Source organism: Microcaecilia unicolor, chromosome 10 (assembly GCF_901765095.1).
Source record: "Microcaecilia unicolor chromosome 10, aMicUni1.1, whole genome shotgun sequence".
In the NCBI taxonomy this organism is placed as follows: Eukaryota; Metazoa; Chordata; class Amphibia; order Gymnophiona; family Siphonopidae; genus Microcaecilia; species Microcaecilia unicolor.
In genome coordinates, this window is record NC_044040.1 from 132,687,045 (window position 1) to 132,705,420 (window position 18,376).

At 42.2% G+C, this 18,376-nt stretch overlaps 1 protein-coding gene across 3 annotated transcripts in view; it reads right to left on the reverse strand.

The window, feature by feature from the left end:
* Nucleotides 1-1,403: 1,403 nt before the first annotated feature.
* Nucleotides 1,404-18,376, reverse strand: part of ATG4B (autophagy related 4B cysteine peptidase) — a 471,612-nt gene continuing 454,639 nt past the window's right edge. For all 3 annotated transcript variants that reach the window (XM_030215863.1, XM_030215862.1, XM_030215861.1), the window contains one exon: nt 1,404-5,329. In XM_030215863.1, coding sequence (XP_030071723.1) covers nt 5,256-5,329 — 74 coding nt within the window. In that variant the 3' untranslated portion in view covers nt 1,404-5,255. The remainder of the gene's footprint in view (nt 5,330-18,376) is intronic.

Sequence of the window (18,376 nt, forward strand, 5' to 3'; positions counted from 1 at the left end):
TTCCTTAGGTCAGGAGAGGATACCGTAACAGCATTATACTGACCTGAGGCAGGAGGTTTTGGCCTCTGAAAGCTCACTGAAAAGGATTAGGCTATTAAATAAATTGTCTGAAATCGGATGCACTGAAAAGCAGCACTTTACCCTGTGTGACAAATGAAACTGAGTGTGACTAAATTTTGCTGGGGGGGGGGGGGGGGGTGGGTAGAGAGAAAATTTTTGTGCCCACCCATTTTGGGTTCAGACCCACCCAAAATTGGCAGTCTGGCTACGCCACTGGATTGCACTTTGCTTCAGATTTTAAATCAACCTTCTGCTGTTTAACAGTGGATTTCTGTGGGGATCACTCAAGCATGTCTAAATGACAACATATTGGCGGTTTTTCCACACTGGTTCCTACCTCTGCAAATACGTGACTTGGGACATACATACACGTGTGATTACTGAAGAAAAGGAATTTTCTAAATAGAATTCTCTATGGGACATAAAGGGAACTGCACTTTCTTACTATCTGTTCCTTTCTGGCAACAGCTCAGTATGAGAAAATATTATCATCCCATTATACTGCTGAAAGAAGTTCATCAATGCTTCAGAAAGCAAAGTTGTTCATCTGTAACAGGGGTCTTTGTAGACTGCCAGAGTGAGACACAAAGTAGGTGAAATCATACAAATCAACAGCTAGCTTTTTCATAATTAAGAAAAAAACCTAGGCTTCTTTACTGAGTATACACAGGACTTCCTGCATAGCCACTACTTCACAAGTTAGCCTGATGCAGCACTTAGTAGTCAACTCAATGGGATGGGATGGGTGTATGTGTTCAAAATGTTTCTTGTTTATAAAGCAGTGATACCCAAACCTGGTCCTGGAGGCACCCCAGCCAGTCAGATTTTCAGGATATCCCTAGTGAATATTCATGACAGAGATTTGCATGCAGTGGAGGCAGTGCATGTAAATCTCTCTCATGAAAATTCACTGTGGATATCCTGAAACCCTGACTGGCTAGGATGCCTCCAGCACTAGGTTTGGGAACCCCTGTTATAAAGAACTCTCATAACAGGTAAGCAAAATTGCCTTCTCTGTTAACAAAAAAGATGAATCAGCAGCAGAAGTGAAACTTCCATAGCTGTGTATTGTTCTATCTGTGTTCTGTTCGTGGACTTCATAGGACAAACCTGACAGATTATCTGGAGAGAGCTGACAAATTAACTAGAGCCTGTAGAACTGTTTTTTTTCTAAATGTACTTATCTCCTTGAAACATACTGTCTAGACCAGATATTCTCAACCTAGTTCCTCAAGACACACGTAGCCAGTCGGGTTTTCAAGATATCCATAATGAATATGCATGAGATAGATTTGCATATAATGGTGGCAATGTATGCAAATTTAGCTCCTGCATATTCATTGTGGATCCCTTGAAAACCAGACTGGCTTGGTGTGTCTTAAGGACTGGGTTGAGAACTCCAGCTGCACATATTTCTTCAATGGAAAGGGAGTGGAGATGGACAACTGATGTTGCCATGGAAGCCAATACAGACAAGATTTGATGAGGCCAGTACAGGGCTATAAGGAGTATGGAGGTCCTGTCCTGTGTTATCTCATATAATGTTTGAGTATTGTAATAGAGAGATAGTTGTAAAAGAGCCCTGTACCCCCTTGTCCTGAAAGGGTCTGGCACTATTCTGCATTGGTTTGGTGTCTGGTACTCAGCTATGCTGAATTTCTCTGTACACCTACATAGGGCAGACCACCTACATTAAATGCATTCCCTGCAGCTCAAAGGGTGCCCTCCCATACACCGATCTCTACGTAATGCTCCCGTCTGTGTTGGGATTTTCAGTTCTAGTACCCTTGATGCTGAGCCTTTGGTGTCAACGATTTTTGTGAATCAGCCACTGTCTTCATCCAAGATACCTGCACCGAGACCAGCAGCATTTCAGGATCTAGTTTACTGGAGGAGCTGTCATCGTTTGAAGGACTGTTTCTTTGATGTGCCTTCTTTTCAATGTGCCCTGAGAAGGACCCAATTACTGGAGTCAAATATTCTCTCTTTTTTCCTCTGATGGAGGCTTCTGCACTGTTTTCCTCAACTTTTATGCCATCCTTGTGTTTCTTCAGCAACATAGATGAGTCCAATGGACACAGAATGCCCTGCATCTTGAAACTCCTTAAGCGTCACGCCCTTTGCAACATCCTAGCACAGGAAAGTCAGTTCAGAAAACCATGATGCAGCCTGGATAGTAGTAGTATGACTGGTGAGTGTCTAAAATGGACATTTGTTACCCACAGGAGTGACACTTGAAGCCCCAAGCAGGTTCTCTTTTAAAATTTTCAAGAACTCATTTAAAAAAGAAAAGAAACCATATTTTAAACTAAGCAGTATTAATCATTCAAAAACCAGGCAAACATAAAAACTATAGGCTAGCTAGGACCCAAATACAAACTGAACTGAATACATTTTTCTTCCGCCAAAATAAACAAAAAAGTAACCAACCCAGAGAAATCAAGAATAATCACTTAACACATCTTAGAAATCATTAAGGACTGATATTATCAAAGGCTCATGTATAATCTTAGAATCTAGAAAAGGTCTGCAACATACTTACACTTTACTAGGCATTTACTAGCCAACTCTAAGCAGGAATGCTGTCCCAAAGACAACCTCCTGACATCTAACTAGAAACAATTTTTATATACCACTGTGTGGCTTTACAAAAAACAGAAAAGCCTAAAATTTCATGACTGAGAAAAACTGGATCTTTAAATATAAAATATAATTTCAAGGTCCAAAATTCTGTCTGGCTCCAATGCATATGCAATCAAGAGTGTGGCCTTTTTAACAGTCATAACTTTTTTGAAATATTCTGAGTCTTAATCTAAGCCATCTGCTGAAATTTATTTTGCCCCAGAAACTTCCTCAATGCCACCACTGAACTGACCAGGTACAGATTCTAAAGGTGCCTTCTATATCTCTTGGTAATACTTCTTAAGCATATCTTATGAATGTATTATGGGAAACTTAGGGAAATTAAGGTAGCGGAGATTAAGTCTCCTCCAAGGTTCTAAGCTGTGCAGGTCAGAAAGGGAGCACACATGCCTAGAAATTGTGCACACAAAGTTTTTGCTAGCTTTCTTTACTGTGAACACAGGCTATACCGCAGATATCAAGTCGAGGCTGGAAACTTATGCACATGGACCAGCAAAAATTAGAGGGAACAATGTTCTCCTCCTCTTGTTCTCTAAAGTTTTCCAGGTTTTCTGTGCCATCGGTTTATCTTTAGCCAATGCCGGTCAATTGCAGCTCTTTAATTTGCTGTTCCAGCTGCCCCACTTTTGTTCAGAGTGAGACTGGGTATTACATTGGGCCTCCAGTTTATTGGTAGCCCTATAATACAGTTCATCCTCATTTTTCTCTAGAACAGTGCTTCACAATCTATTTGTGCCTATGACCCCATTATTGCAGTAAAATAAAACTGTGTGACCCTCCTGGAGGTGCAGAATGATGATGTGCCTATGGAAAGCCCAACTAGATCCTGACCCAAAAATCAAGTGTTGTAACCCCAGTTGGGGTGTAAGAAACTCTGCTCTAGAATCATAGCAACAATCCAAATCACATTTAATATGATTACCTGATGTCTAGCTGATAGCTTCTGGGCAGGCAGAATTTCTGTCCTACAAATGCCACTCTTCCACTGTCACCATCAGCATAAGGTTATCTCACTATCATTCTCCCTACCTGCTACTATCATGGATACTTCTCAAATTACAAGCAGATTTTGGGCTATATTCAAAACAATGCCAAAAACTCAGCAAAATATTTCTCCCTTTAGGAGGCATAATAAACAGAGAAGCCATCACCACCTTGGTATCTGGGAGAGACCACTACAACAATACCTCTTGGTCTCACAGGGAGTAAGCAATCACCAGGACTGAAATGTCTTCACTTCACTTGGTTTCATTACCTAGCCCCTTACACAATGGTAGGACTCCAGGATGGGGTGTAAAAGAAATCCAGAATGGTCTTTGTAAACAGCAAGGTAGTGAAAGTTATTAATGGTAGGACTTCACCTCCCACTTTGCTTGCCCATGATCAGGTGTGTTCAAACACCAACACAAGAGTGTAATTCTAGGTCAGAACCTAGCACCACCTTCCACTGGCTATCTTGGATCCTCCCAAACAGTTTCACATTTGCAGTAGTTACTCCAGGCATATTAAACAGTTTGCAAAGTCAAACTCTAAATTGTAAAAAATATATATATGTATTAAAAAAACATAGAGGGGGAAGGAGGGAATTACAGATGGTGCAAAGCGATCAAGTGGGGAAACACTGGTTAGCAAAAAAAAAAAAAAAAAAAAGACTAAACTGCAGACAGATCAGAAACAGTGTTCATATGAGTGAATGGCTAAAAATAGAGAGACAGTGGCTGTACATGATGTCCTATGTGTGCTCAGAAAGGTTTTCTGAGTTTAGAGAGCTATCCATGTCCCTGCCATCAGATGACATCACCCATTTGTATAGCCAAATTCATCCTGTTTTTCAACAGAGAACTGATTACTGTCAAATACATTTACAGACTTGTCAGATAAAGGCATGTGTAATATTTAGCATTGCTATCAACCACAATGAAATTTAACAATAAAAAAATATGTTGCCTCTTGACCTTCTGTTTTAAACAGAATTTTCTTATTCTACCATTCTCAATGTTCGCCAGTTTCATTTTTGGGGCAGTATTCATTCCCTGTTAAGCTGCAGTCTTCCAATTGCCTCCAGGCCTGCAACAATTATATATAAATTCTAAGGTGGAAGCATGTTTACAAGCAAAAGATCCTTGGCAAAGATTTTGTACTGAGAGATACACAGATTCTATTTGACCTTAAAGACAGAAGCATTTCCACATAATAAAAATTAAGTAAGTACTTTGTTTTAAATCTCAAGAAACAAAAGAGTGTGTGACAAGTCAATATGAAGATTTTCTTCTATTTGAAGGATGTTAATAGGATGCCAGTGGACCTTATGATATGTCTACCAGTAAAGTTTATGCCTGTCCAAATATTTTTGTCTTGACAAATCCAGCATGATGAGATTCAGAAAGCAAAGTTTTGTGATGGAAAATGGCAAGCATTCCAGCTGAGGCCACAAAATATGCTGAATATAGTCAAGGCTCAGTCTCTTGATGTGTGATCAAGAGTTCTGTCTCACACACACAGAGTGCTTGCTTGTAGAGTTATGTCCAGCTACTTTGCTTTAGATTTTTGTTTTAAAGAGACAGAATTTCAAATTCTTCATCCTCAGAATCAAAGAATCTCTCCAGTCTGTCTGCATCAGAAGAATCTGCAAGAGATAGGAAAAGATGATTAGCAGTGCCAAAAGATTTGTAAACAGGCCCAGAAGAAGCCAGACATATTATATATGAAGTGAGTTATAGATGGGTAAGGAGATGGCTCACTACTCCAACAATGGGGAATATCATTTCTCATTCAAAGGCAATGCGCTGCTTGCTTTGAAAGAAAAAAGTTCCTCTTCCTTACTAAGCCACAGTTTATTAAAATAAAATAAAACCCAGCAGTTTTCTAGATTAATCTTGTTGTTTTGCCCATCAGTGTGTCTGAGAAGATTTTCAGTGAAGCAAATTGACAACTGACAGGTATGCAGGCATTGTAGGATTTTAGCCCATGAACCTCTAGAACAGCAACTTGGCATCTCTGAAAGCATATCATGAATACCATAATGTAATATGTCCCAGGGAGCAAAGGCAAACCTAAAATCCTAATTAATAAGGCTTATTCTATATTTTAATTGCTGCACAGAGTATCCTAACAACTTAAGATTGGGGTTTAAAGGAGGAATTGTAGGTCAGTGATAGGCAGAATAAAAATATAAAAAAACAAACTATCAACTAATGTCCATAATAAAACCCAGCATTTTTCTAGATTAATCTTGTTGTTTTGCCCATCATTGTGTCTGAGAAGATTTTCAGTGAAGCAAATTGACAACTGACACGTATGCAGGCATTGTAGGATTTTAGCCCATGAACCTCTAGAACAGCAACTTGGCATCTCTGAAAGCATATCATGAACACCATAATGTAATATGTCCCAGGGAGCAAAGGCAAACCTAAAATCCTAATTAATAAGGCTTATTCTATATTTTAATTGCTGCACAGAGTTTCCTAACAATTTAAGATTGGGGTTTAAAGGAGGAATTGTAGGTCAGTGATAGGCAGAATAAAAATATAAAAAAATAAACTTTATCAACTAATGTCCATAATCTCTTCCCCCCTAGTTTTAAAAGTTGAACACTGTACCACAGAATTAACAGACAGCCTCTAGCAGGAACTAGTTTAGTCTTAGGGGGAAAGAGAGAGAGAGAGAGAGAGAGAGAGAGAGAGGGGCAAGCATTAATAACTAGTTTAGTGTACAACCCTTTTCCCATAGTTTTAAACAAACTTTTCTAGAGGTAGAAACTTAACAGCCAAAAAACTTTAAAAGGATAGTAGGAAGGCTCAAATCTTGTTCTAAAAGACAGTTATTTTCTGTTCTTTGGTTGTGAAGAGTTAGCACTGCCACTGACCTAAATTAGGTGTTAATTAAGGTGTGAGGAAGTAGAATATTTGCAGAGATTACTAAGGTCAATCTGATTACTGAGTTAGTTTGAAAGGGTATGTTTGAAGCAGTCTCCTTAGATTCAAAACTATATAAAGAGGAAAGGTCCCACTTAACTTTCTTTCTGAGAAGTTCTGAGAGAAGAGGAGATTTCTCTCGTAAGTGAACATTATTTTACCTTGTGCTTTGGGAACTTAAAAGGCGCACAAGCCAATCACCTCCTGTGAGGATATCAAATCAGAAATTGCTGATAACAAACTGTTATAAAAATCATCTGCTGTGGCAAGAGATAACCTAACCCACCCAATCTACCTACCAACTGACCACTATTGACTTTTACAACTTCACTTCAGACTTCATCTGATTATCATCGAAACACTTCAACAGGTCAAATCTCCAACGACAGCTGAAGCTCAAACAAGCACTGCCTATGATAAGGCAAACACCTGTTGTTCCCATTGTCCTCAAGAAGGAAGAGACTTACATCACCTACTCATGTTGTATAAATCAAGATCTGTAGTCACTATCCTATTGAGGGACAAATAGGTGGCCTTTGCAAGGGAGTGTGTGTATATTCCAACTGAAACCTGATTAGCATTCATTCTAGCATAAAAAAACCAAAACCAAAAAAACTTTTATTCTAATCTTTTATTCTGTCACATTCTAAACACTTTGACATAACCTTCACATCCTAGTTATTTCTATTTCCATTTTGGTTTATATTCTCTCCTTGTGAATAAATTATTTTGTTATTGTTATCAGTTATGTGTGCTTTGTAGTTTATCAGTATATATTTAGAGGGAGTCTGAGCTTTGGTCAGCTAAATAGGAGATATGGGTTTTATTATTCCAGAGTGCTAAACAGTTAATTTATACATGTCCTTATTCTACCACACCTAGTGGTGATGAAACTGTTTGTACTTTGGCCAAACTGGATGGATGAAAGATCCTATAATATAAAGAAATTTTAAAAAAATATTAGTACTATATAGCAGGTTATGAGTTTGGCAAGAGTGCATTAGGAAAAAATATTAGCTCTATTTTTTATTTTATAAAACCTTTTCATGTGGTACTGTGAGCAGGAAAGCTGGCATGAAGCCCCTCTTCCAGTATCACCACTGTTCTTCCATCTATATCTCAGAGAAGGAGGGGAAACATAGAAACAGAGATAAATGAAGGCAGATAAAGACCATATGGCCTATGCAGTCTGCCCATCCAAGCCATCTACTATCCCTTCCTCAACCTAGAGATCTTATGTATCTTTCCCAAGCTTTTTTGAATTCAGTTACAGTTTTAATCTCCACCACTTGGAGGCTGTTCCATAAATTCACCACCCTTTACATGAAGTATTTCCTTAGGTTACTTCTGAGTCTGTCCTCTTTCACCTTCATCCTATGCCCCGTCATTCCAGAACTTCCTTTCAATCATGCATTATAGCACGGAGGTATTTAAACATCTCTATCATACCTCCCCTCTCCCACTTTTCTTCCAAAGTAGATATATTGAGATCTTTAAGTCTGTCTCCAAACGCTTTATGACAAAAACTACTGACCATTTTAATAGCCGCCCTCTGGATGGACTCCATCCTATTTATATCTTTTTGAAGGTGCGGTCTCCAGAATTGTATACAATATTTTAAATGAGGTCTCACCAGAGTCTAATACACAGACATCATCACCTCCTTTTTTCTACTGGCCATTCTTCTCACAATGCAAGAAACATTCTAACTTCTGCCATTGCTTTTTCTACCTGTTTGGTCATGAAAAGATCATCACATATGATCACATCTAAGTCCTGTTTCTCTTTTGTGCACAAAAGTTCTTCACTCCCTAAACTGTACCCATTCCCTTGGGTTTTTGCAGCCCAAATGCTTGACCCTTCATATTTTAGCATTAAATCTTAGCTGACAAATTCTGAACTATTATTCAAGCTTTGCTATGTCCTTCCTCATGCTATCCACACCATCAGGGGTGCCTGCCCTATTGCAGATTTTGGTATCATCTGCAGAGGAAACCTTACCAGACAGCCCTTCAGCAATATCACTTATAAAAATGTTAAAAAGAACCATCACCAAAACTGAATCTTGCAGCACATCACTGGTAACACTGTCTTCCTCAGAGTGAGCTCCATTTACCACTACCCTCTGTCACCTTCCATGAACTGGTTCCTAACCCAGTCAGTGCCGATGGCACTCAGTTTATTTATTAGTTGCCTAAGCGGGACTGTGTCAAAAGGCTTTGCTAAAATCTAAGTACACCATATCTAGAGTTCTCCCTTGATCCAACTTTCTGGTTACTCAGTCAAAGAAATTAGTAAGATTTGTATGACAAGACCTGCCTATAGTAAATACATGCTGCCTCAAGTCCTACAATTCATTGGATTCCAGAAACTTCACTATTCTCTGTTTTAAAAGCACTTCTATTAATTTACTTACCACAGAAGTCAAACTTACTGGCCTGTAGTTCCTAACCTCTACCTTACTTTTGCTTTTGTAGAAAGGGACCACATCTGCCCTCCTCCAGTCCTCTGGGACCACTCCCAACTCCAGAGAATCATTGAAAATGTCAGCCAGCGGAGCCGCCAGACCTTCCCTAAGTTCCTTCAGTACCCTTGGATGTATACCATCCGGCCCCTTTGTTTTCAGTTTAGCTAGTTCCTTACAAACACAGTACTCTGAAAATTGCCCAGGGTCTACCACAATTCCATTCCTATTTCTGTTTCTCTTCTGCGGTCCTGCTCTCGACCCATCAGCTGTGACCACAGAACAGAAATATTTGTTATGTTGGAGCTGAGAAGATAAGGTGGAATTGCTTATTTCTCCGCTTTAGCTTTAACTCTCACAGCACCACTTTTGAACTTTCTCCCATCACTAACATATCTAAAAAATGTCTTGTCCCTCCATTTTACCATTTGGCTATTTTTTCTTCAATTTGCATCTTTGTTTTCCTGACTACTTTACCGGCTTCTTTTAGCTTTCCCAGATATTGTCACCTGTCTTCCTCTTTCTATGATCTCTTGTAGTTTATGAAGGCTAACCTCTTTTTCCTTATCTTTTCAGTTACTACTTTTGAGAACCAAAGTGGCCTTCTTTTCCTTTTATTTACTTTTCTTACAGAAAGGTTTGTTGACCTTAAAACAGCTCCTTTCAGTTTTGCCTACTGCTTTCCTACTTCTTCTAGATGTTCCTCCAACTGAACAAAGTTAGTTTTTTGAAGTCTAGAACCTATACTTTTCAATGAAACCTCTCCACACTGTCTTAATATTAAACTACACCATCCGGTGATCACTGGATGCCAGATGATCACCCACTATAACATCAAAAATACTCTCATAGTTTGCAACCACTAAGTCAAGTATGGCCCCATCCCATTTGGGTTTCATTACCAACTGCTAGAACAGTTCACCCTGTAGAAAATCCAGGATCTTCCTACTTCTAGAAGACCCTGCAAGAGGGACACCACAATCAACATCTGGCATTTTTTTTTTTTTTTTTTAATATTATTTTTATTGCAATACACAGTGCCAATTTCCAGATGAAAATAAACAAATGTATCTAATTTGTACAGAAATCTCTGCGGTTCCATATTTAACATGCATAGACTTTATACATTGTAGCATCCAATACAAGGGTCCATCCCCAACACCCTGCATTGCATTTTTGTCTTATCCCTATCTATCATTCTCACTCTAACCACCTTTCAAACCTTATGTATCATATCACAACATACACCCCCATACACTCTCCCTTTCTATATTCCCCTCCCCCCCTACCCCATCACATTTAAGCAGGAGGCCCACAGATAAGCATATTGTCTATTTTTTAGTCTGGGAGAGCTGCGGTAAACCTGAATCTCGTATTTCCCCACCTCTCGCATACGTGTTTTCCATAAGTCTCCCGATACCAACCCCGAGGAAATCCAGCAGTGCAATATAGTCTTCCTGACCAACAGTAACGAGACGTACAGAAATCGTTGTTGTGGTGGTCTAAGTCCCTGGCTCACCAACAAGGATTGATCCCCTAACAAGAGAGTTGCATAGTCCCACTCCACAACTGTACCTAATATATTATTTAGAAGTTGAAATGCCTCGTTCCAAACCACTAAGGCCGGACACTCCAGGAAAGAATGGACAAGGTCTCCCCCTTCCCTGTTACATTTACTACATCTATCCTTGTCCCAAAGTCCCATAGTGACCCCTTTGGCTTTAGAGATGTACGCTCTGTGCAAAATCTTGTATTGTGTCTCTTGTAGATCCACTGCTTTAACCATATTATGTAGTGTAGAGAAAAGTTTTTCAAAACCCTGTCCCGTGTATGTAGTCCCCAGATCCTCATTCCACCGGTTCACCAATTTTCCCATGTCACCCATAGGCCCTTTCAATGTTAATACCTTGTACCAAGTGGACAAGCTGTTGGCTTTGCTGGGCATCTGCAATAGGATTTTATCTAACGGTCCCCAAGTCCATCCATCCCCGTATTGGTCTTTGATTGATGACCAATAATGCCGAACTTGCATGTACTGTAACATATTACTATTTGGGATCTCCCAGTTCTCTTTTACCTGTTCAAATGTAAAGAATACCGACTGTTCTTCATCCACAAGTTGACCCAGTATCCTGCATCCCTTATCCTCCCATCTAGAGAACATCGAGTGTCCCATACCCGCCGGGAATGCTACATTACCCGTCATGCTGAGGTACGGGGAAGCATCTGGGGAACGCTGTTGTTGCCGCCTCCACCAAATCCAAGCTCTCCTTAATGGTCTCAAAAAGTCCAACCTATGGGATATCCGATGTACCCCACTGGAGCCTAAATGCAATAAGTTAAGAAAATTCCATGGGTGACTCCAATCTTCCAACCCCTCTCTAGGAAGGAATCGTGAGCATCCCCCAACTCCCTCATAAATAAGCCGTATCATTGCTGCCACATTGTATCTCCTTAAATCCGGCAGCCCCATACCTCCCTGAGCCTTAGATAGAGATAACTTTGCGTACCCTATACGTGCCCCTTTGCCCCGCCAAATAAACTTGCCCACATATGACCTAAACAAACGTTCTTCTCTCCTGAGAACCCATATCGGAGCTACCTGTAGTGGGTATAAAATTTTTGGTAAAAAGACCATCTTCGTAAGGGCTATCCTTCCCATTAACGATAGGGGCAACTCCTTCCATTTCTCACACAGCCTTTTTATTTTATCCAATACTTCCACCACATTACGTTTATAAAATACTGAGGCATCAGTGCTCATGAAAATCCCCAAGTATTTCATAGCCCCCTCTACCGGTCTTATAGGGAGCCCCCCCATCCCAGGGTCCCCCCTTATCCCAGAGAGCGGCAATAGTTCCGATTTATCATAGTTCACTTTCAGCCCTGACAGTTCTCCAAAATCTCTCACTATGTCCAAAACCCCAGGCAAGTCTCTGGATGCATTAGCCACATATAGTAAAATGTCATCCGCATATAAATTTACCCGAAGCTCTTTACTGCCCACCCTTATACCTTGAAATTCCCCACTGGCTCGAATCTTTAAAGCCAGCGGTTCAATTGCTAATAAAAACAAAAGTGGCGATAGTGGGCAGCCTTGCCTAGTCCCCCTTTGAATTGAAAAGCTGTCAGTCAGTTTCCCATTAACTAGCAACCTGGCCGACGGGTTAGTGTAGAGAGCCCGTATCCAAGACACATAGGCCCCTGTAATTCCAAACCTTTCCAGTGTCCCAAATAAATATGGCCAGGAGATGCTGTCAAAGGCCTTTTCCATGTCAAGACCCACAATAGCTTCCAATACTCCCCTCCCTTTTCGTTCATGTATGGCCATTAACGCCTGCATGATGTTCATCGATGCATATCTCCCTGGAACAAAGCCCACCTGATCTTCATGGACTAAAGTCTGAATAACCCGGTTTAAACGCTTCGCCAATATAACTGCTAATAGCTTAATATCTTGATTCAGCAGGGAGATAGGACGATACGCTCCTACCTGACTATTATCCTTGCCCGGTTTTGGCAATAGTACTATATGTGCCAAGTTAGTGTGCATGTGTTCTCCCCCCCCCACCAGATCATTGAACCAGGTCGTCAATGGTGACACCACCAGGTCTGGTATCATACGATAATACTCTGGCCCAAATCCATCAGGGCCTGGTGCCTTCGTCAACTTCATGTCCTTGATCCCCAGCCTGACTTCTGTCTCTAAGATAGGCGCATTCAGTTGTATCACCTGTTCTGCTGTCAGCTTTGGCATCTGCAATTGCTGGAAAAAGGCTTCATTCTTATCATTATCATGCTCTTTAGACTGATATAGTGAACTATAAAATTTGACAAATTGCTGTCTAATCTGTGCATCTGTAGTATACACCCCTCCCTTATCATCCTTAATAGCTGAAATAATTTGTGTCTTACGAGAAGGCCTAACTAAGTTAGCCAACAGCCTGCCCGCTTTACCCCCCCAGCGGAATAGCCGGAGCCGCCGGAGGTATATATCTCTTTCTGCTCTTTGTGTCAGTAGCTCTGTTATCTTGGTCTTAACCATTTTTAACTCTGTCCTGTAATTATTAGTCATATGTGTTATATGTTGCCGGCGCAGTTGGTGATATTCTCGGGACAACCGCAATAATTCTGCCTCCCTCTGCTTCCTTTTCCCTGCTGTGTATGCAATAATATGCCCTCTCATGACTGCCTTCGAGGCTGCCCAGTATATTTCCGGTGTAACCTCTGGGATCTGGTTATGCTGTTGGTATTCCAGCCATTTGAGCCTTAAGTATGTCTGGAACTCCCTATCATTAATTAGCGCGGGGGAGAGCCTCCACATGCGCTCCCCTGTTTCTGCGGTCCATGGGATCACCATCTCAACGGCCTGATGGTCACTCAATATTGGGTCTACTATTTGCACTCTGGAAATCCTGGCTGTCATGGAGGGGGAAACCAGTAAATAATCCAATCGAGAGTATACTCCATGGGGGTGAGAGTAAAACGTAAACTCCTCCCCCTGCGGGTTAAGGAGCCGCCAAATATCTACCAGTCCCAGCTGGTCCAGCACAAAATTAACCCCCTTGCTCTCCCAGTTCCCCCCCCTATGTCTAGGCGGTTTGCAATCTATTGTGGGGTCTGCTACCACATTGAAGTCTCCCCCCAATATGAGTTGATAATCTGCATAAGCAACCACCTTGGCCACCAAGTTGGAGAAAAATCTATGGGAATACACATTGGGTCCGTATACATTACATAACAGTATCTGCTGTCCCCACAGCTCTCCCAGTACCAAGATGTATCTCCCTTCTTGATCATGTATCATTTTATGGACATTAAAGGGCAGTCTTTTATGAATTAAAATGGCAACTCCCCTCTGGCGTGAGTTATAGGAGGAAAATCCTATTTCACCTACCCATCCTCTTCTCAACTTTTGGTGTTCAACTGCCGACAAGTGGGTCTCTTGAAGATATGCAATATCCGCTCCCTCTTTATTTAGCCATGTCAAAATCTTATTGCGTTTTATGGGGGAGTGAATACCATCAACATTGAGAGTAGTTATTTTTAAATTAACCATAGATTAAACATTTGTTTTCCCAAGCGTCTATTACTTGTAATTGTCCCTCACCGGTCTCCCAGCCAAACCGGCGGGTATCAAAAACATGTTTCACATAATGACCTTTGATCCATATCGTGTTCCCCTGCATATCCAGATAATTCCCTCGTATCTAGCCCTCCCTATACTGGTCCCTCCCCCCTCCCCTTTCATCTCTTTCTTCCTCCCATACACACACTTCTATCATCCAATCATTCAATCTCAAATATCCCCATCCACCTCCCCCCATCCCTACAACATTTTCTTCCCCCCTCCCCCCAACAATACCAGCCCACATCCTTCACCTACCCAAATACAGCTGGGAGAGAAGCTTCCCATCCCTCCTGCCATAACATAACAATTACGTAACACTACGAGACTATATGTTAAACTTCTATAACTGTTGTCCCTTTCCTCCAGCCCGCATAAACTGCTTATACTACTATTATTCGAGTTATCATCGGGGTATCTAAAGGGGGCAGACGTTTATCATTAATGTTCCAGGTCTTCCCCCCTTTACCGTCCATCTTCAGTGTGATCAATAAGTCCTTCCACCTCATCCATCGTTATCTGCCTCCGATCACCAACTTTCTGTCCTTGTTCCCCATTTAGTCCGTTTCATCTTGTCTTGCGTTCGCTCTCTCATTGTATTTCCCCAGGAAATCTTTCGCTACTGCAGCATCGTTGATGATGATAGATTTTCCATCCACCCAGACTCTCAACTTAGCTGGGTATAGTAGTGCACACTTTAACCCCTTTTTGTATAATGCCGAACATGTGGGTGCCATCGCCTTTCTCATGAGGGCCACTCGTGTGGAGTAATCATTAAATAGCAGCAACCGGTTTCCTTCATACATTAGTGCCTCTTTCGCCCTTGCAGCCTTTAAGATCCTCTCCTTTATCAACCAGTTCGTGAAATGTGCAATCGCTGTGCGGGGTCTATTATTTCCCTCTCCACGTGCTCCAATACGATGCGCTCTGTCACAACAGCCTGGGCCTCCGATCTCCGCCATGCCTAATTGCTCTGGAAGCCACGTGGCAAAGAAATCATACAGCTTCTGGTCTTTCACCGTTTCCGGCAGACCGATCACCCTGATATTATTTCTGCGGGACCGGTTTTCTTGTTCTTCAACCCGGTCCCTCATTTCTTCAAGTTCTTTTTTAAGTGCGGTGATATGTGCTGCCGTTTCTTGAGCTTCATCTTCTCTTTCAGAAATCCGCCGTTCTGCCTCTGCCAGTCGCATCGAGTGGGAATCAAATTTCTCATTAATCTCATCGACGGCAGACTGTAGCTTATTTAGTTTATCCTCCAGGGCAGCGGAAACAGATTTCGATATCTCCTGTGCCCAGTCTGTATTCGGTATGAGTGGAGCGGGTGTTGTTTGCTGAGTCCCCGCCATTTTGTCCAGACTGTTCCTCGGTGGGTTAGAAGACTTTCTCGAATTTTTCGGGGGCATTCCTCGCTGGGATTTTTGTTATCCGCTATCAGACGGGTCTACCGTCTGTGACAAAGAGCCCCTTGCGTCTATAGTCTCGTAAATGTCCGTTTTTTTTGCAGAAATTTGCAGGTCAGGTTCGGAGCCTCTCTCACTCGCTGCCTTCTAGGTAGCAGGCATCACGTGATCCCCCAACATCTGGCATTTTAAAATCACTTATTAGTAGTACTTCCCCTTTCACAGCTATAATTTTTATTGTATTCTCAGCTTGAACAGACAAGGAGAGATATTTAAATGCAGGAAACAGGCGCCAATGTGTGCTATCACTTTTGGGATTGCTGTAACTTGCACACACTCGTTTCTCACTACCCATACTTAGAGGCTTACATGGGCTTCCATCTGCTTCCAAATTATATAAAAACCTGCACATTTTAAAGAATCATGAGAAATCCTCTCTTCAAACACCCTAACGCCTGCTCCAAGCTGGTGTTATTTTTGCAGTGGTCAGGTGACTTTGTTTTGTGTGCTGTTCTCTGAGCATTTGGGAGAGAATATGAAATGACTCAACATCCTCTTGACTGCATTAGCATGCTATTTGCGCTAATCTTTGGCGCGTGTGTTGTCTCCCGCACAAGTTTCTGAGCATTCTGCACTCACTTAATGCAGAAGCTAGTTTGGTGCTAATCGCCTCTTGCATCAGCGTTTGGTTCTCAGCATCGGCCTGTGAGGAAGGAACTAATGTTAGAAAGCTGGAAGATAAAATCCAACAGCTTACAAGTCAGCCCCACCCCTATCTGCAACGAGGCAAACTTCGCTGCCACACCTGTCTACACCAAGTGCCCCTCCCATTTATGAGGAGGAAGTCCAGCTAGTTAGTACTGTTCTGTCTGGTGCTACAATAGTGGGACTGAAACAAAAAGAAGACAGTGAATTTGAATTAACACATAATCCCACACAGGTAGACATGAACCAGTTGTTGAATGCTTTGCTTTGCAGATAAATTCAGTTATGTTAAGAGAGAGAGAGAAAGAAAAAAAAAGTGGATTTACTTCTGTGACTGCTTAGGCCAATTTATATTAAAAAAAAAAAAAAGAAGAACTCAAACTGCATTTAAAGGTTTACAAATCTGAGTTGGATGTAATGAACTGCTGGGCAGGAAACCATCTGATTTATGGGAGCTGTAAAACGTCTTTGCATCCTAGGACCTCATAACTTAGAATATTTTATTTGTGTATGACTGGGTGTTTATGGTACCTTGAGTTGCAAATCCTATATAATAATTTCCAACTCCAATGTTCTGAAGCTGACTCCCCGTGGCACTGAAGGGTTTGTAGGGTTCGTGCTGCCTGTAGCCATCTGTCTCACTGTCCCTCCCTCGCGTCAAAACGTTATGACGTCGAGGGCTGAACACTGAGAGGGAAGGGGACGCAGCATAGTTGCCAGGTAAAGCAACATGTCACAAACATGAGGGACCTATCACAGACAGAAGAACTTAATGCCAGCAGCACGAGGCACAAACCAACTGCCTCAAACAATCAAGCAAGTCGCGTGCCCAGACCCACAAACATCTTCACATCACAGAAGCTGCAGCAGAAGCGAGGAAGATCCGCCATCAACCAAAAAATTGCAATACGAAGCAAAATTGTAAGCGCACGACCCGGCTGACACGGCCCATGCTACTACTACTACTACTACTTAACATTTCTAGAGCGCTACTAGGGTTACGCAGCGCTGTACAAATTAACAATTAAGGACGGTCCCTGCTCGGAACAGCTTACAACCTAAAGGACGAAATGTCAAGTTGGGGTAGATAAGTTTTCCTGAGAAGAGGTGTAGTGGTTAGGTGCCGAAGGCGACATTGAAGAGGTGGGCTTTGAGCATTGATTTGAAGATGGGTAGGGAGGGGGCACGGCGTATGGGCTCTGGACCCCACCGTCTCCCCTCTCACTCCCGAGTCACCGCTTGACCCGCTGTTCTCTCTCTCTCGCCCCTCCTGAATTGCCGCTGGAACCCGTCCCCCGCCCAGAGCCGCACTCACTCACCCCTCCTCCCTAATCCACCGTCTCCCCTCTCACTCCCGAGTCGCCGCTGGACCCGCTGCTCTCTCTCTCGCCCCTCCCGAGTCGCCGCTGGAACCTGTCCCCTGTCCAGAACTGCACTCACTCACCCTCCTCCCTGATGGACACTCCCCGCAGCCACACGCAAGCCGTCCCGCCAACCTCCCTCTCCTCAACCCGTCCCCCGCCCAGAGACCCCCTTACCCACCCTCTTCCCCGATAGACACTCCATGATGGACCTGAACAAGGAAAACGTTTAATACATTGTAACAAAGTTTACACTAAAAATATTGTTTATAAAGAAATCTTACTAATGTAAACAAAAATTATATTAAGAATACAACTGTTGAAACATTCATGGCAGAACGTCATTACGTTGTTGGCACCCGTTTCATTGGTTTCAGAAACGGGCCTTTTTTACTACTCCTATATAATAATTCTCACCTCCAACATTCTAGGCGATTTTCTGCCTGTGTCCATGGCTTCTTCAGAGTTGGTGAGCTAGGCTCCGTAGCTCTGGCTGACGTCACTGGACCCATTATGACGAGGTCCCGGGTGGAAAAAAAAAAAAACCTCACAGCTCATCCAACCCCGCCCCCCCCCCCCCAAACTGCTACACGCAAGTTGACAACAAAAAAGACAGAAAAAAGACAGAAAAAAACAGAAAAGGCACAAGACTGCCTGACGCGCTCAACGGCCGCCCTCCACCACTGACGCAGACCACA